Source organism: Leptodactylus fuscus, chromosome 3, assembly GCF_031893055.1.
Source record: "Leptodactylus fuscus isolate aLepFus1 chromosome 3, aLepFus1.hap2, whole genome shotgun sequence".
NCBI classification, from domain to species: Eukaryota; Metazoa; Chordata; class Amphibia; order Anura; family Leptodactylidae; genus Leptodactylus; species Leptodactylus fuscus.
The window spans coordinates 102,823,743-102,850,933 of NC_134267.1; the positions used below are offsets into that span (position 1 = coordinate 102,823,743).

At 43.3% G+C, this 27,191-nt stretch overlaps 1 protein-coding gene across 1 annotated transcript; it reads right to left on the bottom strand.

Annotated features, from left to right (window-relative positions):
• LOC142197637 (amine sulfotransferase-like) lies at positions 1-25,626 on the bottom strand. Its single transcript, XM_075268106.1, has 7 exons — positions 25,576-25,626; positions 12,124-12,296; positions 7,996-8,210; positions 3,264-3,390; positions 2,684-2,778; positions 1,045-1,225; positions 1-163 (listed from the first exon to the last, which is right to left on the bottom strand). The coding sequence occupies exons 2-7, from the start codon at positions 12,278-12,280 to the stop codon at positions 39-41; spliced, it is 900 nt and encodes a 299-aa protein (XP_075124207.1). The 5' UTR covers positions 12,281-12,296; positions 25,576-25,626; the 3' UTR covers positions 1-38.
• Between the last annotated feature and the right edge of the window lie 1,565 nt (positions 25,627-27,191).

Sequence of the window (27,191 nt, forward strand, 5' to 3'; positions counted from 1 at the left end):
TTAAGTGATCATCTCCCCATGTAGCAGAGTTGGTTCATTTAGATTCCTCCATTCATGTCCCAGATAAAATGTAAACCTAAATCTGCCATCTTTTCTTGAAATAGGGCATCAAATTTTTCATTCAGTGCCACAGTCATGGAATTTTTCCAGTCTCCAATTGTACCTGCAGAGAAAGTGACAAATATAAACTGCACAGCACGGAAAAATAAGTTTACGATGAATAAGTTAACAATGCATCTGACTTCATTGGTTCACAAGATGTACACAGCCTCAAAGGCTGAGGCCCCATGTGTAGAAATGCAGCATTTTTCTGCAGATTCAGGAGTGGACACAAAAAAATGCTGCGTTTCCATAACGTGGGACCTTAGAAGTACGCCAAATTAGAAAAATCTGTATAGCTTTTTCTAGAAAATAGTTGCCATGTTTTGGAGCCATTTCTCATACTGAAGCTGTAGCTTTTCCATTGAAGGAACAACTACAATACCACACAGCATGTTTATGGAAGAAAGCAGCTATGTTTGTCTTAGCTTATATACACTGTTCATGTTCTGATAAACAAAACTATGAAGTTGGTATTGCTATGAATGTTCCTATTCAAAATATAAGAAACATGGGAATCATCATAAAGTGAGACTAAAACCATAAACTTGCCATTTATACAGTGTATAATATGGCCCATGTGGTTTCGTAGGTAGACACTTTTTAAATGCATATAGGTATCCGATTAGGGGTCCCCAAGCGGACTACCCAAACGGAAACCCGAACACTGTATCCAGTGAAATACTGACAGAACAGCATGTTGGCTGTATTTCCTGGACTGAACACTATTTGGGGACGAGGAGTCACAGCATTATACTCTATGAAATCGTAATTCAGTGCCTCATCGTAGGATAACTGTCCCATTCCATAATCCCATGTTGAGCATGCAGCATTAAAGATACTATGAGACTGGGTTCAGGCAATATGGCCAACATACAGTTTGTATTTCACTTATTGAAACTGACCATTATAAAATATTATCCGACATCTGACTTCTTGATTTACCTTTTCGCATAAATTTCCCAATTTTAAGATCAAAAAAGTTGTCCGGCATATTTTCTTTGTTTGCAAATGGATCCTTTTTCATTTCATTGAATGTTGCTCGCTTCACTACAATGTCCAAAGATTCATCATCTAGCTCTTTATCTAAAAATGTGCACATTTGTTTGACCACAGAACGAAGATCCTGTACAGTGTAAAGTATATAATCAAAATTAGAATAAATATTACATATTTTTATAGTCATTTATTAAGCTGTACATCTCTTAACTGTGTGCCACCATGTGGTTTGCTAACATTCTGAAAGCTTTCTTAGTTAGAAGCTAGGGTTGAGCGATTGAGAAAATTTCACGATCGCCATCGGAATGCCGAACACAATCTTTTTATGTGGGATCGAGATCGGTGATCTTTTCCCACAATGCTTTGCTTAGCCTTCACACTGAGTATACGCTGTATACTCAGTGTGAAGGCTCCGCTGCAGTTCCATAGGAATGAATGGAAGCAGCCAGCACACAGCCTTAACCCCCTGTGCGCTGGCTGCCTCCATTCATTCGAATGGGAGGCTAAACTAAACATCTCTAGCAGCTACTTACCTCTAGAGATGGCTGCTCCGGTGCCCTCCTCGCCTCGCTGCCCCGCCTCCCAGGTTAGGGTTTAAAGCACTAGGTAGGCGGGGCTTGTGGCTTAGGAGAGTGTGGGCGGGGCGGGTACACGTGACGTCTCCCCTCCCAGTACCCGCCTACACTCTCCTAACCTGGCAGGGAGGGGGCAGTGAAGGGAGAAGAGCAGCATGCAGCGGCAGCGAGGCAAAGGAGGAAGGAACCGGGCACTGGACCAGCCATCTCTGGAGGTAAGTGGACACCGGGGGGGGGGGGGAACTAAGTAGCCAGAGGATTACCAAAAAAAAAAAAAAAAAAAAATTATATATATTATATAATTTTAAAATAGATCCTGAAAAGTCAAGATCGGCTCAACCCTATTAGAAACTCTTCGTTCCTAGCAGACTCCCTGGTTTTCACGCTTTACTCTGGTCTTTGCTGGGGGCTCCCGGCCCTCTACCACCTGAGGTGGTCCTGGTTTGGCATCAGCTGACCAGGAAGGTCAAAACTGTGGTGTGGTGCAACACAAACTGGATAAAATGCATAATGCAAACAGACTAAAACCAGGACAGAGGTGAAAAAAAGCCAGGTCTAAAACAAGAAATAAGATTAGGACTACAGGACAGGAAGCAGAGCTATATTGCAGAAATGTCAGGGGCTAGGCAAGTACCAGAAATACAGTATATATCTTGCACAAAGCCCCCCCAAAAAATATAACTGAGTGGCATGCATGCCAACAAAACTCTAACGACTACCAAACATGACATACAGACATCAGAATAAAATGGAATGCGTACATGGAATAAACTAAACAAGACATTGTGCAGCCAAAGACGAGATCAATAGACACAGGATTGGTGGGAGAAAGCATTGCAGGTCTAAACCGTTATAATAAGAGGCAGGAGCAGCAACAGAACAAAGGCAAAAAGTAATCTAGGTTTGTTATGAATGACAGTATGCTGGATAATAGTGCAGGAGTTACACATTGTACATCTTGGAGGATGTACAGAGCCACCAATAACCAACATCTGATCTGTAACCCTTACCATAATCATATCTTCATACTTTATGAAAAGTATATTGAATTCATCTTTGTGAGTATACCATCCTCTGACATGATCAAACCAGGCACCAGCAAAAACTGTGGAAACAAAAGTAAAACTATTCAGAGCACAACTTAGTCTATACCATAGCACTCAACACTGATTATCAAGTGTTAACATATTGACATAGCAGGGAAAAATTGGTGGAACAACCCATAGGATGGCCAGGGAATGTGTTACAAAAAAAAAAAAAAAAAAAAAAAAAAAACACCCATAACTGAGCTTTCCTCATGGTCACACTGTTCCTTATTGAACCCACCACAGCCAAAGCTAGAAATGTAAAATGTGCTGCAACCATTTGGCTTATACAACTAGATCCTGCAGTTATTTCAACTTTTCATGACAATTTGGTATCCTTTAAAGACTACAAATGGGAAAGTCTGGCAAAATATAACATTTGTTATTCTGATCCTCTGAAGAAGGTGTGAAACTCTTCAACATACACTACTTAGGTTGCATTTATTTTTTACTTTTTCTACCACAAATGACACTAAACTACACAAAATAAAATATTAACACTTACCGTCACCATCTAAAAACTTGTGAAAGAAGTGGCCAAAATCTGGAGAGGTCTCTGCATAGTTTGCCATGGCTTCAAAATGATATAGGGATTTCATGACATCCTTTGGATTTCTCATCACATAGATAACCTTTATAATAATAAAAAAAAAGTGACAAAGTGACTGAATGTTTGTAATGGGCACATGAGTGTCATTTTTGTGTATCATAAAGTGACCCTGCCACTTGGGCTGCACTGAGGGCCATGTCCGTGAAGTCCTCTGCAGCAGAAGCAGGTTGATCTGGGTAAAACCTCAAAAACATCATTTAGATGATTAAAATGAATCTCAGAATTTTAAAGATCTTTATTTATGTTTCACTTCTATAAATTTAAAGTTTTCACTATTTTTATTGCAGATTTTGAACTTTGGCACAAAACTCTGGTGCCTTTGTGCATTTTAAACTTTTAGTGATCTAAAGCATTTTGGCCTTAAACCTGTAACATTTTATCTGTAAATTTCAGCTTTCAAGGTGGGTTTATGAGATATGGGTACATTGCAGATTATTTTTAGTTTTTCTTTTAAAGAAAGAGATCATAAAGACAACAACTATGCATGCGATAACAGAAAACCTGAAGAAGAATAATGTGGGGGCCTAGCACAGCAGGCGACTATGGAAACTGTACGTTCCAAGTAAAGCTCTATAACAAAACAACCTTATGAAGGGGATGGTCCTTAGTAAGAACTAAATTCACAGGAGATCTGGGGGAACCATCAGACAACAATACGAAGGACAGTTTAACATCTGGTCAAGAAATCAGGGGAATATTGGAAGACATCCCATAATTTGCAGGCACTTTGAGTCATATGGAGCTTTTGGTCTACTGAACTACACCTCGATTCTGACCAAAGGAGTTCCAAAAGCCAGTCTTGAATTGAGCGAATTGCCGTAGTCTTTCAGAAAAGGGAAGGGGGGGGGGGAAATAACTGGAAACTGCAAGCAACATGAGAACAAGTGTGGACTAATGTTTGCATGGGAATATGGAAAGCAGGGGGCAGCTGGATCATCCAGAAGGGCTATTCCATAAGCCTTGCAGATGATTTTTCGGATATTGCATTAGAATCCACATATCAGCAAACATTCCACCCAAACGTGGGACAGAACCTCTCCTTGCCATATCTCCAGCAACAGTCATGATTCAGGGAAGATACAGTGAAGAACCTCAGAAACTCTATACCACCTCAAATGTATTTTGTTGTTAGTTCCTGTGTTTTCCAAGAAATCAAGAAATTATGTCAAAAAAAATAAATAGACCACTGTCCTTTAGTATATGAAGAGCCTTGTTCCCTTTCCCAATGTGATACTGTGACAGTGCCATGTAGGGAAGTGGGTCAGCTATAGAGTAAATGACAGCTGTAATTGCGGGTTTGATCAGGCGACATGCAGAATTTTTCAAAGGGAGTCATGGGTTGGTGAAGTGATCACAATCAGTTGTGATTTTGGATTAGTAGTGTTGAAGTTGGGAATAAATGTCAATGGGAGAGCATGTTGCACTTTTCAAGAGGAACTAAGACTAAGCTGGTAAGTGAAGCCAGACTAAAAGGACATGAGAAACGAAGTGGAGTGTTTTGTAGAACGTGAAAATTTTTTTTTTTATATATATATATATATATATATATATATATATATATATATATATATATATATATATATGGTCAAAGTCAGGGGTATGCAATATAGGGTTTAGAGGACCATCATTTCAGCTTCTAAGGGGGAGGAGAGCAGTGAGTCTTCCAGATGTAACCAGTGCTTGTGAGATTACGAGGATGCCAATCAAGGGCATGTGTAGTCACCACTACCATATAATAGTTTAGGCAGTTCAGCACCAGCAAACCGCTAGTTGTTTAGGCCTGTAAAGCATCAATTTAGAAACCTTGGGAGTTGTTCGACTAGATGAATTTAGTAACGAGGCCTTAAACTGGTGCAAAAAAAGAAAATAAAAATATATAAATAGGTGTACAATCTGAAATCAAAACCAGAATCCACAGCAATACTCAGTGCAGGTCAAGAGATTACACATCCAGGTCCAGATCTATTCGAAAGCTCACAGTCAATGCCAAAAATCAAAATACAAGGGAATATATGGAAACAAGACAATTTCAGTACAATAGCAAACAGGTATGAATAGAGCTCTGGGGACTAATTAGTACCTTTACCTAATAGGCACATGGGAAGTTGAGGACATTTTTTTATTCAGAGTGCTCATTGGTTCAGTGTAACATAGCAGTGGTAGCTTGTTCATATGTATGCATGGCAACCTTAAGGCAACAGCAGTGAGCATTGCTGCACACAGATTCCTATCAGTAGGCCCCCTTTATGAAGGAGCCACCGGACCCATGTTCCCTTGACCCAGTTTTGAAAGAAACTTCCTGTAAAAATTTCTAGACCTTGTAAGCCAATGGCTGGTCAGGTAATTCAGGGGGTGTACATCTCACCCAGACTACTAAGGTGGGCGAGAGGAGAAAACTCCAGAAGGAATGTTTGCTCTCAGCAGACAACTTTTGTCTGCTGAGCATTTTGGTAAATGCTCAGTATTGGGCTGGATGTTTAGGAACGGCAGGTAGGTTGGTAGTGGGACCTGTCATTCCACCCCCCCTCCAGTCCACACGTTGGGGGGTGTTCTGGCAGCAACTCAGCTTCAGAGAGTCTGTTCATCAAGGGAGCTTAAGAAGCCAGCTCCAGCAGCAACACTTTGGGCAGAGGTTGGCTGGAGAGCCAGAGAGGTCATATTTTTGGAGCTGTGTCCTGAATGATTCTACTGGCTTTTGTATTTGTGATTCTAGGTGAGGTAACCTATTCTATGTTTAGTTAGAGCCTAGCTGGGCAGGAATTTAATTTTGCATTGTTTCCTTTTGTTGCTGCACTAACTTTGAGTGAAAATAAACTGTTTTGGACTACAGAATCTGGACTTTTGTGTCTATGCCACCCCACCTAGCAACCCCAGACCCTGACAAACTGCATGAACTGAACAAGTTGGTACCCAAGTTAAGTTAATTCTTTAGGTCCATAGCCCTTCTATGAACTAGGTATTGAGTGCACTTACAAATATTTAAGGATATAATTATGAAAAACCATTATGTATCCTAAAGGATATAGAGGATGATAAGTGAAAAAGCACAATGTTAATAACCAAACATTTTGTACATACCAATAAACCAGGAATCCAGCTTATGAGATGAAATTGTATTTTTTTAAAGATGTAAATTTACAGTAGTAAGAGACTTTATCTGCCGCTTTATCTTTTGACTCCACTCTTAAGGCACAGTTAGAATCAGGATAAAGCTAGGATTCACTATATTGACTCCTGACAGGGGAACTTATCAAAGGTAAAAAGGACTTTGTTTCTATAGTGGAGAAGCCAATCCCTGGCTTAAGAATGGTCCTAAATGTCCATGTCAAGAAAGAAAGTTCCTATGTAGTTCATTGAAGAACCACCTAAGAAACAAAGGGTGTCCTTGTTTATGTCAGTAAATTCTGTTATCTGCTCAGATATCAGCCAATAGTAAAACAATTACTGGTAAAGCATTTATTGATTGTGGCTCTGCGGCTAATCTTTTTAGAGTCGAGTTGTTAAGCAATTGGGTACCTCTATTTTTTCATGTGTGACTCCTGTCTATGCTATGGCTGTGGACAGTACCCCATTGTTTCAAGGCATGGCTAGATATGCCACCATCAGTCACACTGGAAATAGTCTGCATTTCCATACCTGAAAAAAAAAAATCCAAGTCTATTCAAAGGAAGAAAACTTTATGGGTAAAGCCTGTTAAGGAAAGCTTCTGAGATCTGGATTGAGAATATAGGGTCCAGTGGTCCCTCATAGAAAGGGGGGGGGGCACTGTTAAGACTGCCAGTATGTATTCTCACTGTAGTACTGCTTGCCACTGTTGCCTTAAGGTTGCTTTACGACAATTCTGAATCAATAAGGAGCTGAGGAAGGATATTTAAAGACTCTTCAAGACTTCCCAGGTCCTTGCTATTAGTTTAATACTTGCTAGCAAGGCTTTTGCTCTCGGTTTAGGCCTGGTTCACATCTGAGTTGGTAATCCGCTCGGGGGAAGTCCGCATGGGGACTCCCCCAAACAGACTACCAAATGCATTGCATATGGGATCCATATGCTTTCTGCACGGAACATGCGGACAGAAAAGTAGTTCATGACCTACTTTACTGCCGGATTTCATGTAGAAATCACAAGGACTCCATTCTAGTCTATGGGGTCCAAGTGCTTTCACTGCACACCGCTCGCCATTCCGTTCGGTTGGGGAGGGGGGGGCCCTATGCAGACTTCCCTGAACGGATTACTGACGCAGATGTGAACCAGGATTTATATCTGTTTGCTGTTACACTGACCTTGGCTTGTTTACTAGATAGTCTTCTGATTTATGACAAGGACTGAATTTTCAGATTGAACAGCTGCCTGGATACGTTTACTCTTGTGGTCCCACTTTCCAGGTTTGACCTGCCCTGTGAGTTGTTGGATTCTGGTTTGGTTTCAGTTTTGTAGTGCATCTTTTTCTTGCACTAAACTTCTGGGTTGGGACGAGTATAATGATGTTTTTCATGGCCGTTTTGTACATCTTTTGCATGAATCTAACCTTAGAATTAGGAGGCTTTGTGAATCAAAATCAATAAAGGCAAAATATATAATTGCCACTGTTGCCTGTTTACTGTGTGTTTAAGCGACACATCCTGCTCTTACCTTTGCCTTTCCATTTTTCAGTCCCGGTGGTACAAAGTTATATGACAAGTGTGAGGCAAACAAACGAGGAGAGGGACGACTGTTACAGTCTGCATCCTTATCATAGGAACGAAATTCAATCCATGGCACTTTTTCAGCCGTATCTATAAATTCTGTTCCGTTTCTATATCCGTCACAGTATATTAAACTTAAAATCTGTTGAGTCCAAATTGTTCCTAGTAATTAAAAAAAATAAATAAATAAAAATTACAATAGAAGTATGATGGTCATGTGACATCTTCATACCTAATCAAAACTAAGCAAATGGCAAACATCTTACTTTCCTGAACTACAATGACAATAGAACAGTTTGCCCATACCAGTCTCCAATGCTAGTCTTCTAAAGGCTGCAGGCAACTGCACAACTACTTGTGTCACAGGGTATACGCTGCCTGATTCTGGAACGGATGGCACATTTTTATATGATAAAGAAAAAAAAAATTGCCAGTAAACAGGAAAAAGTCACCTTAGTTGAGGGATAGCTTCAACTGCTGCTACTTAATCTAAGTCAGTCGGACTACACCTTACACATCTCTAAATGGTTAACAGTGACCCGCACTCTGTACCTCTGGTATCGTAATTCAGTGCAACTAACTTTAAAGTAAAAGGATTTAATTTCATGAAAAACTAGTCATGTTATTCTCCTCTTACAGAAACTTAATACTTTTAGCATGTTTCTTGTAGACCTAAATTGTAAAGCTGCCAGGATCCCAAGATTGGCAACAAGTACTTTTCTCAAAGTTACCTTAGTTGTAGTTCTGTAGTTTCTTCCAGGGGAGCCACCATTACCATTCATGACCAATTTTGAGATGCAGAAGGCCATGGTTTTATTTCTCACAGCTACAGAAGTTCTTTAATGTTTACTCTAGTAACCCTTTATATTCTAAACAGTAATTTGATCTCTTGACTAACAAACAAATCAAAGCCATCTAATACACTCACCCTTCAACAAATTGCATAACTCCAAAACAGCTAGCAGTAAACTAAGCAAAACTGGTTTAGGACCTGCCTTTCTGGGCAGAGTCACGTCTATCTACAAGAACCCAAATGGCAGAAGTTAGGACCAATGGGTTCCTATTAGAGGCCTTTCCAGTTAGGAATGACATATGTCCCCTGTTCCCTTCTCTCCATGCCCTTCTTCTGGATCCCCAGTGTGCCTCAGTGATTTGGGATTCTGGCAAATGAATGTGGATGTCTATGTCTATGTGGAGGACCTCGTGCTGTGCATCACAAAAAAAAAAAAAGTTTCAGCCACTTAATTTTGCAAGGTTTTTTTTTTTTGAGTCTTGGTCTCTTGAATAACTTCAAAATTAGTCTGACAAAGACAGAGGTCCCTAATGTCCCACAGGTATTCCCTTTTAAGTGACAGTTGACCTCATTCAAATATCTGGGTTTGGCTAGATTAGCGTTCTTAAAATAGAAATCAATACCTTTTTATCTGCTAGATCCCTTCAGATCGCCCACAATCCATATATGATGGCTGCAGCAAGATCAAATTTAGGAAAGTGTCTAGTGGAGCTCCCCAACCACTGACGTGGTTCTTCTGCATTTATCCAATTGGCATTTTTCATAGTTCAGGAAAGCAGTGTGTGGAGAGAGTAAGGAATAGTTTCTCCACAACTAAGTTATCCTCTGGCTTAATGGTAGAAGCAGCTTCATCTCCCCCCTCCATTTTATCTAGAGTTTTCCTGGTCTCTTGGGACCATCTAGTAGTTATGGGAATCCCATCACTCCAAAAAAGCATAGAAGCAGTTAAGTTGGTTGTCACTCAGTTTTCAAAACAAGTCACAATAAAAGACTTCATTTGCACAGTCAGCAAATTGGACACACTGAGCTACGTTTATGAAGACTGGTGTTACTTATGCCAGTCTTTATAGTCCCTAAGCCAGCAGAGGGTTTGCTTCATATGCGTGATGAGGCTTCCTTTTTGCTGGAAGGACTTTGGGTACTTCTATAGTAGCTGGCATATATTTTCCACATAATTTATACCAGCTTACTCGTGTAAATTATGATAAATTTGGCAGGTTCGGCTCCTAGAAAAAAAAAAAAAACAAAAAACCCACCCAAGCAAACACTTGCGACTTTATACCTTGTATGCCAGAATACATCTGCATCATTGGGATTCAGGAATAAGGGGACTTAAGCCTGCAACATTGTTTTTGTATGGTTCTATCCATATATTGTCCATATATTGCAAGGGAGAAAAAAAAAAAAAAAAAAAAGATCATGAAGGTTTTAATCTGAAAGGATTCACCTGTAACTACTGAGCTGAAGGTCTCTCGTGTGCAGCGCTCTGAAGTTTGGAAACAAGCTGGAATTGTTTGTAGGTTTCCTTGCAGAACACAAGTGACTTGATGCCAGGGTATTACATAAGGTGGTAGATCACTACTAGGTGATTGAGTTTTTTTTCTTTTGGAGAGGGTCATTACTGAGGATGTTGCCAAGTTCTTATAAAATGCCTCTTATGTTGTTCAGAGTTGAAGTTTGTGACAAAAATTTTATCTTTTTTGGCCTTTGAGACAGTGTTAGCTGAACAAGTCCATTATTTCTTTTAGAGCATTTTTTTAGAATACTTTGAGGACAGTTCATTTTCTCTCTTTATCAATAGTTTTTTTTTTCAAAAGTGCTGAAAAAGATATAGGTGTCACCCAAAGGTGGTAGTGTGCACTATGCAAGTCCATGAAACTGTATACATCCACATTTTCAGGGAGTCTGTTGGAGTAAGGGCACAGAATGATAAACACCACACTATGTCCTCTACTGGCGCTGCACATTACAATCATTGACCCAGTGGCGTAACTACCGTGGTAGCAGCAGTAGCAGCTGCCAAAGGGCCCGGGACATTAGGGGCCCTGTGGCAGCCGCTACTTTTTTTTTTTTTTTTTTTTTTTTTAATAGGCCGTTATATATACTTACTTACCGATCCTGGCAGGGGCCGGGATCGGTAAGTGACACTGTGGGCCCCACAAGCACTATTATACTCGGGGGGTCTTTTCGGACCCCCGAGTATAATGATCGGAAGTGCAGGAAAGGTAACTGAACATAAAAAAACTGTGTTACTTACCTCTCCAGGCTCCGCGCAGGCTTCGGCCTACTTGTGTGATGTCTCAGACGTCACATGATCGGGGCCTGCTTCCTTATGCGCCGCAGACTCCCGATTACATGACGTCCCTGACGTCATTGAAGATGGCCGCCAGCGGGGAGTCGGGAGACAGGTAAGTTAGTGTTTTTTTTTTTTTTATGTTGTTCTTCCCCCGGGTCTCCGATTATTATACTCTGGGGTCTGAAAACACAACGGGGCATAATAGTGTGTGAAGGGGCCACAACGGGGCATAATAGTGTGTGCAGGGGCCACTATGGGGCATAATACTGTGTGCAGGGGCCACTATGGGGCATAATACTGTGTGCAGGGGCCACTATGGGGCATAATACTGTGTGCAGGGGCCACTATGGGGCATAATACTGTGTGCAGGGGCCACTATGGGGCATAATACTGTGTGCAGGGGCCACTATGGGGCATAATGTGTGCGTAGGAGTGCGGGGGGGTGGGGGTCGTGCGGGGGGGTGGGGGTCGTGCGGGGGGGTCCCCCCCCCACCCCATGTCAAAGGTTTGCCACGGGGCCCCGCCATTCCTAGTTACGCCACTGCATTGACCATTCTCTGCTGCTCAAAGACAGATCAGCAAATACAATAAGGAATTTCAGCAAGTTATTTTTGTGTTGCTCAGTACAGTGCAGAAGTTTCAGGCAGGTGGGAAAAAAAACAAACCCCACTGAAGTAAGAATGCCCTCATAAATGGAAGCGAAAGTAGTTCTTTATGACATTGGCTGCATGTTTGAGGTTGTTAATATGTAACTGGGTCAATAACAAACAGGCCAATTATTAATGAACGAACGAGTCTTATGCAGCAAAGGAGCACTAACCTTAATAGTGTTAACATAACACTATTAAGTGTAGTGTGCACAGAGGCTTAGAGATATTCTTTGTAGCTGCCACTGTCTTAATGTATGAGAGTCCTTAGCAGCGACACCCCTTTAATCATTAAAAAAAAAAATAATAATATGAATGGTTTAGTTCTCTTCAACTCACCTGATTTGGGATATGTGATCATGAACACGTCATCATCCCTTATTTCAAAATCCTGCAGGGATTCTATGAAGTCTAGGGGCATGAGTTCCTTAAAAAAGCAGAATCCTTTATATCTGTAAAGATTTGAGTCACGTAAAACTGGAGTGGTAGGGTCCATGGTTAATCAGTGCTACCTGTAGTAAGAAGGAAAATAGAAATAAAGTTAGTTGACATGATCTGACAAGTAAACATATTACTGGCTACATTCACAGTCCGCTGCTGCCATCCGTTATAGCACAGCAAGTAACATTTTTGGTAGTAGCGGAATGGACACAGACTCCCATGAATACACTCCCCTTGAATATTGTGTTTTTATAAAAAAAAAAAAAAAAAAAAGCCCAACTCGTTAGCCGTATGACTGCCCCAGGGACATTTTCTGATTATCAGAAGACTATCAATTTCTCGAAACGGAACGTCACTGCTATGCCCATCCACTTTGCCTTGACTGTAAAATGCTGCGTTTGTTTCCACCATTGCATACTGTGGCGTTTGTCACGTGGGGCCACGGCCTTAAGGCTCCAATTCAGGTTTGTTTGTTTTTTAATACACACACACACACACACTTCTCTTAAACCCTATGTTGTGCTTATAAGTCTTGAGTTGAAGCAAGTGAAACCTTTATTAATACCACAGAATAAAGCATAGAATATTAATGATCAGACAAGTGCTAGAAAAATCTCCTGAAGTATGTACACATTTGAGTACTATATAAGTATTGTTGGACTGGGTTCATTTCTGTTGGGTGCATCAGAGACCATCTATTCTTCCAACTAGAGACTTCTTCAAAACTGGCAATTTGGTTCACCTTATTGATCCATAGTTGTTTGGAGGGGTTTTATTGCTCGAGCCAAAACTGAAGATTTAGGGTTTATTTCTGTTGACAGAACATGGGTAATGAGGTTGAATTTTGACAGTTTGTAGAGAGGAGTTGGGAATAGACAGTGATTATTTCTGGTGAGTGTTAAAGTTTTGTTTGTGACTTTCTGCATGGTCGATAGCATCTGAAAAATAACTTGCAATGAATCTCCTGTAGACTGACAAGGTGAGTGTCCATGTGTAAACTGCACCATGGTCTTTGATTCTTTTTCTGTCAGAATTATACCAAGTTAGGATTGCCAGGAGGATACAGGTGCTGGCTTGAAAAACTTGTAATGGTCAAGAACTGGAGGAGTAGAGCACTTTTGAGTAAGGTGCCATCTAAGATGACTAGCCCTAGCAAGTTCACCCAAAAAGTGGGAGAGGTGGGCCTTTTGAGAAAGAGGGTTGTAGCAAGGAGAGACCCCACTTGAGATGCTAATTTGGTTTCCTGCCATGTAAGAGTGTGGTGGGACCCAAGTTTCTGCCAGATTTTTGCATAGGCATGATTAGGTTTCAGGAGGAAGTCTGGGACGAGGCCCAGAGGCATCAGCAGGGATGGTGAGGGAGCAAGCAATGCGAATAAAATATAATATTAATATATATATATATATATATATATATATATATATATATATATATATATATATATATATATTTCATAGATGGGTCTATGACCTTTAGAGTCATGAAGCCACACATCTGGATGAAGAGTACAGCTAAAAACAGTTGATGCCATGTTCTGTATGGAATTATTCTTAGAGCTGTCAGGTCCATCCATCTTTTCAGCTGAACCTCTTTGTAATATTTGGATAAGTCTACAGTGTTGGCCAAAAGTATTGGCACTAGAGATGAGCGAACAGTGTTCTATCGAACTCATGTTCGATCGGATATTAGGCTGTTCGGCATGTTCGAATCGAACACCGCGTGGTAAAGTGCGCCATTACTCGATTCCCCTCCCACCTTCCCTGGCGCCTTTTTTGCTCCAATAACAGCGCAGGGTAGGTGGGACAGGAACTACGACACCGGTGACGTTGAAAAAAAAGTAGGCAAAACCCATTGGCTGCCGAAAACATGTGACCTCTAATTTAAAAGAACAGCGACGCCCAGCTTCGCGTCATTCTGAGCTTGCAATTCACCGGGGACGGAAGTTTCCGTCCAGTTAGCTAGGGGTTAGATTCTGGGTAGGCAGGGACAGGCTAGGATAGGAAGGAGAAGACAACCAACAGCTCTTATAAGAGCTAAATTCCAGGGAGAAGCTTGTCAGTGTAACGTGGCACTGACTGGCTCAATCGCGGCAACCCAGCTTTCCGCGGATCCTGAATGGAACACCCTGACAGTGTATTCCCGTATACCCGATATATACCCCCGATACCCGTTCCAATGGTGTGCCCCCCCACCTTCACCCCAGAAATACCCTGCAAGTCCCCTAGCAATAGAATTGGGGCTATATACACCCTCAATTTTTGCTACTGCTATACAGTGCCATTGTCTCACTGGGAATTCAAAGAATATATGGGGGTTACGTGCACCCACAATTTTTTGCTACTGGTATATAGTGCCAGTTTGAGTGGAAATTCCCCAAATAATTTGGGGATTCATTCACCCTACATCTCAGGCTCTTGCCATATTCACCCAGGTTGTCAGTGCTGCACCAGCTCGTTCCCAGACAGCTCGGCCCGAAAAACACATTACCTATATAGAGGATTTGGACAATGAAGACAACATGTTCTAAATCTAATGTCTGCACCTTCTCCAGAATTAAAATAAAGGCAGCGTTTAACTTTCAAATAGCACTGCACAAAGGAAGAGCTTATCAGCTTGTCTCATGACATGCTACTGAAAAGTGTCATTTGTGTATCTTAATGTAAATATAGTTGTATAAGCTTTTTGGGTTTTAGGCACTGCCAAGTTATTTATTACCACCCGCTCCCTTATAATGATGATGACGCCAAAGTCACTGTGGGTGTTCAGAGCTCACAGCTTTGGTTGACATTTGTCTTGCTCTGTCAGTACCAGCTGTCTTTTTGGATACCGTAAAGTTATGTTGACTTTATTAACAGCTATAGAAGCTTTAGCCAGGTTGTGACGGTGTGTAACCCTAACAACACTAAGTGGGATACACATTAATAGTCAGTCTATGTACGCTAAACGTATCACTGAAGTAATTTTTTTTCCCTCTCCCCTAATATAAGAAAGGAACAGACAGACCTAGACCGGGGTTCGAGGCTTGTAAAAATCCAGTATTATTTGTTCTTCATGATGTGAAATATGTGTTGAAAAGCAACCCAAGATGAAGTCAGCCATGTGTGCCAGTGTGTTACTTGGCATGCCTTTGCTGGCTCCAACTGTAAGGGTCACTCTCCATTTCCTCCATTTTCCACTCCCCTTCACACCATTTGTGGTGAAGCAATGGGATGCACTGAAGTGCACCCTCTAGCCTCGTGTGGGACAGGGACATCAGATGCCACTCCAACCCCCTCGTCTTCCTCCGCCAGCCAACGGTGCGAAGATGAGAGGAGTGTGCTCTGAATGTTTTCTGCCTAGCAGAGGCTAGTTCTCACTTACGAAAATGGCCCCACTTTGACCTGTATATCAGGCACAATGGTGTAGGTGTCAAAGAAACATGGCACCAACAAGTTGGAAAACGTGGGCCATGCGTGGACCGTGTTTGAGTCTGGCAAGCTCCAGATCTGCTACTAGGTTCCAGTCATTATCACAGGCGCAAAAATGCCAGGCCCCAGGTGTAGCAGGGAAAAAAAAAAAAAATGCCATCTCAGCCAGGATGGCATCCCTGACCTCGGAGGCACTGTGCTGTCTGTCCCCCAAGCTGATCAGTTTCAACACGGCCTGCTGACATCTCCCCATGCCAGTGTTACAGTGTTTTCCGCTAGTAGCTGGGGTGGAGGTTGCAGCATCGTAGGGTTTCAGTCTACTCCTGCCATGAATTTTGGCCTGGGAGAGGAGATAGGCCACCCCAGTTTGCACCCGGGGAACAGACTCCACCACATTCACCCTGCCTGTCATTAAAGATAAGCACTGCAGCATCCCTGACCACAGGCGCTTGTCCATGTGTCGGTGGTCAAGTGGACCTTGCAGCAAAGCGCAGAGCTGTGGGCCCGACTGATGTTATGGGACACATGCAGGCGCAAGGCAGGGACAGCACACCAAGAGAAGTAGTAACGGCTAGGCCCAGCATAGGGAGGTGCCCCAGCTGCCATCTGCTGACGGAAGGCCTGGGTCTCCAGAAGCATAAACAAACACCAACATCTCCAGGGCCAGCAGTTTATCGATGAGGCTGTTAAAGGCTTGGGCATGGGGGTGGGTTGTGTTGTACTTCTGCCTGCAATGAAAAGCTTGGGAAATGTGGAGTGGCTGGGAAGAGGCGCATGATGGTGCAGGCCAAAAGGGCGCATGAGGGTGAACTCCCCAATGTGTCAGAGATAGGTGTGTAGGTGTTCTTGCATCATATACTTGCACCATATTTGGCTTTGGAAGTTAATTTTGTGCCAAAAAGTGGTTAAGACAGCGATCCCTCAGCTACTCCCGTTACACTGTCTATTGAAGTTACCATCTGTGGAAGTGGACCACCATTTCTAAGATCCCAAAGGAAGCAGGCAAGAGATGTGCAGTGCAGAAAAAAAAGATGAGAAAATAAGTGTAGGCTGTAGAGCACAGAGGGATCGGAGAGGACAGAGCTGGTGTCGGCCAGGTATTCCCACAACATGCGCCTATACTTGTCCCTCCTGGTGACACTAGGCCCCTGAGTGGCAGTAATTTGTCCAGGGGGGGCCATTAACGTGTTCCAGACCTAGGAATAAGTCTTCCAACAGGGTAGAGTTTTGCATGCCTTTGCTTCTACCCACTGTTTTTGCTGCATAGCTTCCCTCTACATCTACACTGCTTTAGCCCCTAGACATCACCCCTGCCCATGTGGGGGTCGGTGGCCTCGTCATCCACCAACTCCTCTTCCAATTGCGCACTGGCCCCTTACTGCAAACCGCACATGACCACAGCTTGCCCTGATGGCAACTGTGTCTCATGATCCCCACTTAGGTCCAGAAAAGTCGGTGGCGGGTCCAAAACCCCAAAATTGGAAGGAAATGGCGGATGCTGCATTATTTCTAACACCTGTTCCTGGTGCTCGGGCCTGGTCTGTGTTGTACCCTGCACCCTGCTTAACGCAGCTGCCATATCCCAAGTTGTGCTGAGCGCATGCTAATGTTTCGTGTCCAGTGCAATGGATGGGATGGGATTTCACATAAGTCTGCCACCCATGGCCACTCATGGTTGAGCAACTGAGGGAGTTGACTTTGACGAACCCGAGGGTTTTGGAGTTGGAACTACATCAAAGGTCTGTGCTGCTCACACACTCTGCTCAACACATGATATGTTTAGTGCCAGCAGTGTGGAGACGTCGCACAACAGCCGTTGTTCCAGCAGGTACAGGCGTTGTAGGAGTGCATAGAGGCTAGCAGCGGCAACTATAGGCTTTAAAAACTATCCGCACAAGCGCCACACTTTCACCAGTAGCTCAGGAACATTGGGGTACCTTTTTCAAAAGATTAGCAGCAATGAGTTAAAAACGTGGCTCAGGCATGGAATATGTTGCAGGCTGCCAAGCTACAGAGCCGATGCCAGGTTACGGCCATTATCACACATGACAACATGCCTGGGCCCAGGTGCAGTGGCAAAAACCACATTGCCGTCTCCTCGAGGATGGCATGACTCACTTTGTAGGCAGTGTGCTGTCTGGCCCCCAAGCTGATGAGCATCAGCACGGCCCGCTGACGTCTCCCCACACCAGTGTTGCAGCATTTCCAGCTCGTAGCTGGGGTCAATCTAACAGCGGAGGAGGAGGGTGGTGTTACAGCCCTCCTCCCAGGAATGTTGTGTGGGGAGACAAGTCAGTCCACCACATTTTGTGAGAAAACGAGAGGGGATAGAAGATCCCAGAAAGTTGAAGGATACTCAGCATATATCAAAAAATAACTTTTATTTATGAAAAATTCACATGACTTAAAATAGACACATAGGACACTATATTCCACAAACAGGGTAACCAACAGGTACGGAAAGGTATTATAGCATAATAGATGTCCAAAGTGATAACATCATGAACTTGTAACTGCTCAAAGATACATCCCTTCTTTACAGATTAAATAATCACATAAACACCCTCAAACTGAGGGAATACATGGGTGAGATGTAATAGAAGAGAGCAACAAGGAGCTGTGTATGTCCAGCGGAATGAAATAAATATATAAGACAAGTGTCAAGTAGTGAGGAAAAACTCCATTACTATAGGAAATGTAAGAAACCTCCATACATACAAAGCATCCTGTAGAAAAACTATAATCAAACCCAGACACAAAGTATCTTACCCATTGCTAAGATAGTAAAACACACGCTTCCGTAGCTGCAGGCATCCTGACCCGACGCGCGTTTCGGCACGTGACCAGCCTTCTTCCGGAAGGCTGCCTGCAGCTACGGAAGCGTGTGTTTTACTATCTTAGCAATGGGTAAGATACTTTGTGTCTGGGTTTGATTATAGTTTTTCTACAGGATGCTTTGTATGTATGGAGGTTTCTTACATTTCCTATAGTAATGGAGTTTTTCCTCACTACTTGACACTTGTCTTATATATTTATTTCATTCCGCTGGACATACACAGCTCCTTGTTGCTCTCTTCTATTACATCTCACCCATGTATTCCCTCAGTTTGAGGGTGTTTATGTGATAGATTATTTAATCTGTAAAGAAGGGATGTATCTTTGAGCAGTTACAAGTTCATGATGTTATCACTTTGGACATCTATTATGCTATAATACCTTTCCGTACCTGTTGGTTACCCTGTTTGTGGAATATAGTGTCCTATGTGTCTATTTTAAGTCATGTGAATTTTTCATAAATAAAAGTTATTTTTTGATATATGCTGAGTATCCTTCAACTTTCTGGGATCTTCTATCCCCTCTCGTTTTCTTGGAATATAGTGCATGGTTGGGATACGCTTTGTATTATGGGGTTTATATATGAGAGTTAGATATGTATGTCTGATGTTAATATAACTCTTGTGCTATGCGTTTTCTACACCACATTTTGTGACCCGGTCCATGCCTCAAGTACATTCAACCACTGTGCCAAGATTGAAAGGTAGTGTCCCTGTCCGCATGCACTTGTCCATTCGTAGCTGGTCACGTGGATCTTTTGGGCAAAGCGCTGAACTTAGGGACTGCCTCATGTTTGGGGAAAAGTGCTGGTGTGGACGGCACAGTGAGGTGGTGCAGTAGCCAGCAGGCCCAAAAAGGGCAGAGTGTCCACAAGCTGGGACCCCAACATCTCCTGGGCCAGAATTTTTGAGATGAGGCCGTTGAAGCCTTGGGCATGTGGGTGGGTTGTGCTGTACTTTAGCCTGGAATGAAAGGCCTGGGAGATGGGGAGTCACATTGCAAAGTGTGTAAACCACACTCAGTTTGTCCTCGACCTATACATTTAGAAATGATCTCCCCCAGCGAGGAACGTGGCCTCGATGGGGGAATTTTTCTAAGGAAGCTAGAAAAGAGGGCATCTTGGACCTTGCTGGCTCAGGTCTAGCTTCTGTCATGCAGCTGTCTTCTGCCTCTGGACATCCCTTTGCCTCTAGCCACCTTTTTCCCTGCTTAGCTTGCCTCCACATCCACACTGCTTTTGCCCCTAGACATCATCCCTATCCATGCCTCTGCCCCTAGCCATAACTCTGCCACCCCTGGAAACTCATGGTGCAGAAACTTTGGGAGCTGACTTTGAGGAACCCTTGGGTTTTGTAGATGGAACTCCATCAAAGGTCTGTGCAGCTCACACACCCTGCTCAAGATATGGTATTGTAGGGTTTCAGCGTGTGTGAATGACGGACAACAGCCTGTGTTTGGACAGATGTAGGCCTTGCTAGAGTGTTTTTAGGCTAGCAGCGACTCCTGTGCACTTGCAAAAGTGGGCGCACAAGCGCCGCATTTTCAACAGTAGCTTCGGTACATTTGGGTATGTTTTCAAAAAACTTTGCACCACTAGGTTAGACGTGGGCCAAACATGGAACGTGTTGGAGGCTGGCAAGCTCCAGAGCCGCTACCAGGTTCCAGCCATTATCACAGGCGTAAAAATGCCAGGCCCCAGGTGTAGCAGGGAAAAAAAAAAAAGCCATCTCAGCCAGGATGGCATCCCTGACCTCGGAGGCACTGTGCTGTCTGTCCCCCAAGCTGATGAGCTTCAGCAGCGCCTGCTGACGTCTCCCCACACCAGCGTTTTAGCGTTTGCCGCTAGTAGCTGGGGTGGAGGTTGCAGCGTCGTAGGGTTTCAGTCTACTCCTGCCATGAATTTTGGCCTGGGAGAGGAGATAGGGTACCTCAGTTTGCACCCCGGGACCAGACTCCACCACATTCACCCTGCCTGTCCTTAAAGATAAGCAGCATCCCTGACCACAGGCGCTTGTCCAAGTGTCGGTGGTCAAGTGGACCTTGCAGCAAAGCGCGGAACTAAGGGCCCACCTGATGTTGAGTGACACGTGCTGGTGCAAGGCGGGGACGCCACACCGGGAGAAGTTGTGACGGCATAGTGAGGTGCCACAGTTGCCATCAGGTCCGGGAAGGCGGGAGTTTCAACAAGCCAGAACGCCAACCTCTCTTGGGCCAGCAGTTTAGCGATGTTGGCGTTCTAGGCTTGCGTGGGTGGGTGGTTAGCGGTGTATTTCTGCCGGCGCTCCAATGTCTGAGAGATGGTGGGTTGTTATAAAGAAGCGCCTGATGGTGCCTTTGATGGTGCAGGAGAAGGAGATAAGACAGGAACAGGGGAGGATGAGGGAGAAGTCAACAAAGTGGCGGAGGCAGATGAAGTTATGTCCTGGCTCGTCCTCTGGAGTGCATCGCCAGCACTGTGAGCAGAGGCAGTGGCATGAACGGCGGGCGACGTTTGTCCTGCCGTTGCTGCCTGCCACTGATTCCATTGCTTGGATTCCAAATGACGGTGCATTGAAGTGGTGGACAGGTTGCTCTTCTCAGGGCCCCTACTCGATTTCGAGAGGCAAATTGTGTAGACGACACTATATCTGTCCTCGGCGCATTCCTTGAAAAAAAAAACTCTACACCTTCAAGAAACGTGCCCTCGATGGGGGAGTTTTTCTGGGCTGGGTACAAAAGGGAACATCTTCGGACATTCCGGGTCTGGCCTGGCTTCGGCAAAGCAGCTGACCTCTGCCTCTGGACATGTCTCTGCCTCTAGCTACCCTTTTTGGTGCTGCACCTGCCTCAACATCCACACTACTTTCCCAGCTTGACATCCGCCTTGTCCAGGTGGGGGTCGGTGTCCTCGTCGTCCACCACCTCCTCCTCCAACTCCTGTCTCGCCTCCTCCTCCTGCACAATGTGCATGTCAACTGGCTGCCCTGACAGCAACTGCGTCTCATCGTCATTGATGAGGGTGGGTTGCTGGTCATCCGCCACCAAATCGACAGGAGATGGAATGGAGGAGACTCTAGTGTTTGAGCATCTGGACACAGATACTCGTCTGTTAGGTCCGTGGAATCGCGAAATGGAGGGGCAGGTTGCGGTACAGTCAAAGGAAGGGAGAACAGCTCTGGGGAGCAGGGACAGTTGGGGTTATTGTTCTGGGAAGATTGGGAATTTTGGGTGGAAGGAGGACAAGACTGTTGGGTAAGAGGAGGTAGAGGCTGACTGGCTGGTGGACAATGTGCTTTAAGCGTTATCCGACAGCCATTGCAAGACCTGTTCCTGGTTCTCGGGCCTACTAATCTTTGTACCATTCAGCCTAGTTAGTGTGGAACTTTTGTGCAAAGCGCAGAACTTAGGGCCCGCCTGATGTTAAGGGACACACGCTGGTACAAGGCTCAACTCACCCTAAGTGCCAAAAACACTGCTGGTGCAAGGCTCTACTCATGCCAAGGGCTTCAATCTCTGCTGGTAGCTCAGCTTAAGGTCCTGCAACTTTGTTTGGAAGGGCTCATGTTAAGGGCTAGAAAAGTGAATTTTGGAAGGTCTTACCACACACACACACACACACACACACAATGACAGTTAAGGGTGAGGGCTTTTGGAATTCCCATTGCCTATTCCATTTGTGGTTGTCATGGGGAACGTGATTTAAAGGGGTGGTTGTTACTGTTTGTTGAGCTTAAATTGGGGTTTGTGTCCATCCATTTTGGGAGTAAAGAAGGTTTCCAGGTATTTTCCCACTTTGATAGAGGTTTTTTTGAGTGTGTAGTTAGGCTGTGATGTTGGGGTAATAGAGGGTCTTTGGTGTGTTAGATGCCCCCAGACATGCTTCCCCTGCTGTCCCAGTGTCATTCCAGAGGTGTTGGCATCATTTCCTGGGGTGTCATAGTGGACTTGGTGACCCTCCAAACACGGATTTGGGTTTCCCCCTTAACGAGTATCTGTTCCCCATAGACTATAATGGGGTTCGAAACCCGTTCGAACACACGAATATTGAGCGGCTGTTCGAATCGAATTTCGAACCTCGAACATTTTAGTGTTCGCTCATCTCTAATTGGCACCCCTGCAATTCTGTCAGATAATACTCAGTTTCTTACAGAAAATGATTGCAAGCACAAATTCTTTGGTATTAATATCTTCATTTATTTTGCTTGCAATGAAAAAAAAAAAAAAAAAAAAAAACACAAAAGAATGAAAAAGTCAAATAATTGATCATTTTACACAAAACTCCAAAAATGGTCCGGACAGAAGTATTGGCACCCTCAGCCAAATACTTGGTAGCACAACCTTTACACAAGATAACTGAACAACCGCTTCCGATAACCATCAATTAGTTTCTTACAATGCTCTGCTGGAATTTTAGACCATTCTTTGGCAAACTGCTCCAGGTCCCTGAGATGTGAAGGGGGCCTTCTCCAAACTGCCATTTTGAGATCTCTCCACAGGTGTTCTATGGGATTCAGGTCTGGACTCATTGCTGGCCACTTTAGAAGTCTCCAGTGTTTTCTCTCAAACCATTTTCTAGTGCTTTTTGAAGTGTGTTTTGGGTCATTGTCCTGCTGGAAGACCCATGACCTCTGAGGGAGACCCAACTTTCTCACACTGGGCCCTACATTATGCTGCAAAATTTGTTGGTAGTCTTCAGACTTCATAATGCCATGCACACGGTCAAGCAGTCCAGTGCCAGAGGCAGCAAAGAAAACCCCAAAACATCAGGGAACCTCCGCCATCTTTGACTGTAGGGACCATGTTCTTTTCTTTGAAGGCCTCTTTTTCTCCTGTAAACTCTATGTTGATGCCTTTTCACAAAAAGCTCTACTTTTGCCTCATCTGACCAGAGAGCATTCTTCCAAGACATTTTTTTGGCAAACTCCAGTCTGGATTTTTTTTTTTTTTTATGTCTCTGGGTAAGAGGTGGGGGTCTTCCTGGGTATCCTACCATACAGTCCCTTTTCATTCAGACGCCAACAGATAGTACGGGTTGACACTCTTGTACCCTCGGACCACAGGGCAGCTTGCACTTGTTTGGATGTTAGTCGAGGTTCTTTATCCACTATCTGCACAATCTTGCGTTGAAATCGCTCGTCAATTTTTCTTTTCCGTCCACATCTAGGGAGGTTAGCCACAGTGCCATGGGCTTTAAACTTCTTGATGACACTGCACATGGTAGACACGAACATTCAGGTCTTTCGAGATGGACTTGTAGCCTTGAGATTGCTCATGCTTCCTCACAATTTTGCTTCTCAAGTCCTCAGACAGTTCTTTGGTCTCTCTTTTCTCCATGCTCAATGTGGTACACACAAGGACACAGGTTGAGTCAACTTTAATCCATTTCAACTGGCTGCAAGTGTGATTTAGTTATTGCCACCACCTGTTAAGTGCCTCAGGTAAGTAACAGGTGCTGTTAATTACAAATTAGAGAAGCATCACATGATTTTTCAAACAGTGCCAATACTTTTGTCCACCCCCTTTTTAAGTTTGCAGTGGAATTATATCCAATTTGACTTTGACAATTCTTTGTGGTTTTCCGTTGAAGAAAAATTAAATGAAGATAATACCAAAGAATTTGTGATTGCAATCATTTTCTGGAAGAAAATGAGTATTTGACAGAATTGCAGGGGTGCCAATACTTTTGGCCAACACTGTAGAAGACCAAAGCAGCTTTGCACCTGCAGTTTTCCTTCTGAGGAGAAGAGATAGAGAAAGCCTTTTTCTCTTGCCTCAAAGGAAGAATGAAAAGAGGCTCCAAAGGAACTTGAAGTAGTGGATCATGTTGATACGATAGAATATCTTGGGCAAGAGGCAAATCTGTAGCAGGTTTCTTCTACCAAACCACAAGAGCAGTAAGGTGTCATAAGACATCAAAGAGCTTTACAGTAGGCTGTCATACAAATCATAGCCGACAAGCCCGAGAGCCTTCATTAAGTTCCTGGCTGTCATGGTACTGGAATGCCGGCCCAGGCCTCTTCTGGGGATTGACTGTACTGCCCAAAAATGGTAGCACTTATGTGCTGCAGGGGAATGGTGCCTCATCTTTGACTAAGGTGGCAGGGGCCTTAATGCCCCAGATCAGTATACTGCAGCAGAGACCGCATGGCTATGGTGGCCGCTCAGCTACTGAGCAGCTGCCATATTTAAATACCCAACATCCGCCATACTATTATGGCAGATATTTCCAGTCAAGAGATGATGGCCACGCAAAGCTATGCCAGAAGCAGTGCTGGTAGTGGCACAAGCATTTTCACCACCATAACTTTCTGGGCTTGGTTCTCACTAAAAATCACTGTCAGTGAAGATGAAGACAGGATTGATGAAGCAGAAAGGGGTGGAGAAGAAGGGAACACGCTAAAGCCTGCCTCAAAGTCAAGCCATTGCTGACAGATGCAATTTACTGCTGGGACTGAGACCAGCAAGTCAAGCAACCTAAAATTTATTTTTCATTCTTATAATGAGGATTTACAATCCTCTAAACCCCTCCTGTTCAAGATCATGCTCACAGACATCAAGGGATCAGTATTAGGATGCAAACCAGTGGTGCCAGTGGACACCAGCGACCAGAATGGGGTCTGCTGGATTTTCATTATATAGTAATAGTGTTGTGCTAGTTTTTTTTTTTTTTTAATTTAAATGTAGCCTGTAATGGAGGCTCATAGGTGATAAACGCATGACTGTTGGGCGAGGAGAACAATTTGAGAGATCCATTCCACAGGTCATAGCAATGGAGCTGCCAAAACTCCCCATTAACACATGTAAAATAGTAACCGATTGGATGGTAGCAATACTTGTTATACACAAGCAATACCATTAGAGTAGTTTTATAATATATTGATTAATTATTGATAAAAATTTGTGAACTTCCTATTTAACAGTTTTGAGCTAAATCCATAGCAGTTTTAGATTTTAGCATGCCAGATTAAAGATTTTTTGCCAATACATTTATTAGAAGACGTAATTAGAATATCAGCTTATTGATGTGACATTTTTGATAGTTTGTTATGTTCAGTGGATTCTAGACTAAGCACAAGGAAGATAAAGACACAGCTGCGCCATTTCAACTTTAAATTAGAATATAACTTACTTATGTAGGCTTTCCCTTCTCTTCACTTGTAGGCCGAGCTGGATGAACACTGCATTCCAATCTAACAGCAGACTAGGATCCCTGCCAAGATGTTGCAACACAACAAAGTCCAACCCATTCCATTGAGCTTTCAGTCTCACTCACATTGTATCAATAAACTTAACCGTTAGTGGGAATGGTCCTTGTATTAGTATATTACAGTCTGCCTTTGCAGTATCAAAAAAAAAAAAAAAAAAAAAAAACTTGCACATATCGAGGTGACTATCAATACTGTTATTCCAGTTTCCTAGGGTGAAAAAGGTGCAGTTTTGGCTACAACCTTAATGTCTCCACCACTCTTAAAGTAAGCAGAGCATAAGCTGCATCAGAGTGAGACATAGGCCCAGCTGACATCTGCATTCAGGGAGTTTATACACATGGGTTGCAGTGTATAGAGGAAGTCAGCCTATGCAGGCACATACACAGACTTCCTCCTATTTCAGCAGCATCAACCAAATACTGGGGACTCCTAGTAGCCCAGGGTCACTGGCCAGACATCAGGTGGCAGAAAATACATAATAGCACCCCATCTCATCACAGGGGGTGCTGATGGGGGTCATCTACATGCCAGAACCCCCATGGTGTGGTCATATTTAAGATGTAACAAGTTAGAAAAACTGGAATGCAAAGAGGGATAACAGGTAAATGCAGGACCTTCAGGGTAGGCTTGTTACTAGGTAAATCAGAAACCAGCTCACAGTTGTAGTTTTATTAGCAGCAGTTCACAAATCAAACAGCATGCTTCAGTATAAAGGTAAGGTTCTTAAGTCAGGAAACAAAGAAAATACTTCCATAGTTTTTCTTACCAGTAGATTTAGGTTCCTTTTTCCAACAGCCAAGCAGGGCAGTGTGTTCAACAGGTTCCTAGGGCAAGCCACAGCCACACCCTTGGTTAGCCTCAGCTTTTTATTAGCTGAACACTTGGGTCACCTACCAAATCAGAACTGGAGTATAGTCCCGGGTTTGCAACAACTCCTAAATCCTGGATCCATACTCCAGCCAGTCACCTTGAAGACACCAACCATCTCAGTGGAAGATACCTGTCATCTACAATTTTCCCTCTGCTTGTCTACACGTTACTGGTTTAAAGCTGAAATGTTAGATAGCTAAAGGATTAAAGGCATTGGAATTATGTGCCAATATTTATTTCAGACATAAATTCAAAATCTGAAATAAAAATGTGTCCATTTTGTGAGCGTTTTTGCAATATTAATGTGACTATTACGGTAACTTTTTTTATTGTTCAGCCAATATACAGTCTAGCTTGTGCAAACTTTAAAAAAAAAAAATTGTTAATAAAAGTTTTTTTTTCTGCTCTGCTCATCAAATACACAGTGTGATGGAGTGTTGTTAATATTAAAAAAAATATTCAAATAATTTCTAATAATAAAAAAGAATTTCCGGCACTCAAATGATATGCTTAATTTGAATGCCAGAAATTCTTTTTTATTGTTTGTGATGGCCGTGAGAAGCCTTTTTCGGGCACCAGTCACACACACCGAGTGACGGTTCATTATCTATAAGACAAATAATTTCTAAAGCATTTCTTTGCTTTTCACATACACTGTACAATACTG

Excerpts from the sequence above, each read along its gene's own strand:
- LOC142197637 (XM_075268106.1), bottom strand. The coding sequence starts at position 12,280 with ATGGACCCTACCACTCCAGTTTTACGTGACTCAAATCTTTACAGATAT. Across the intron at positions 2,779-3,263 it reads CAAGTTTTTAGATGGTGACG|TTTTTGCTGGTGCCTGGTTT; the intron begins GTAAGTGTTAAT and ends TTGTTTCCACAG. Across the intron at positions 1,226-2,683 it reads AGTATGAAGATATGATTATG|GATCTTCGTTCTGTGGTCAA; the intron begins GTAAGGGTTACA and ends TACACTGTACAG.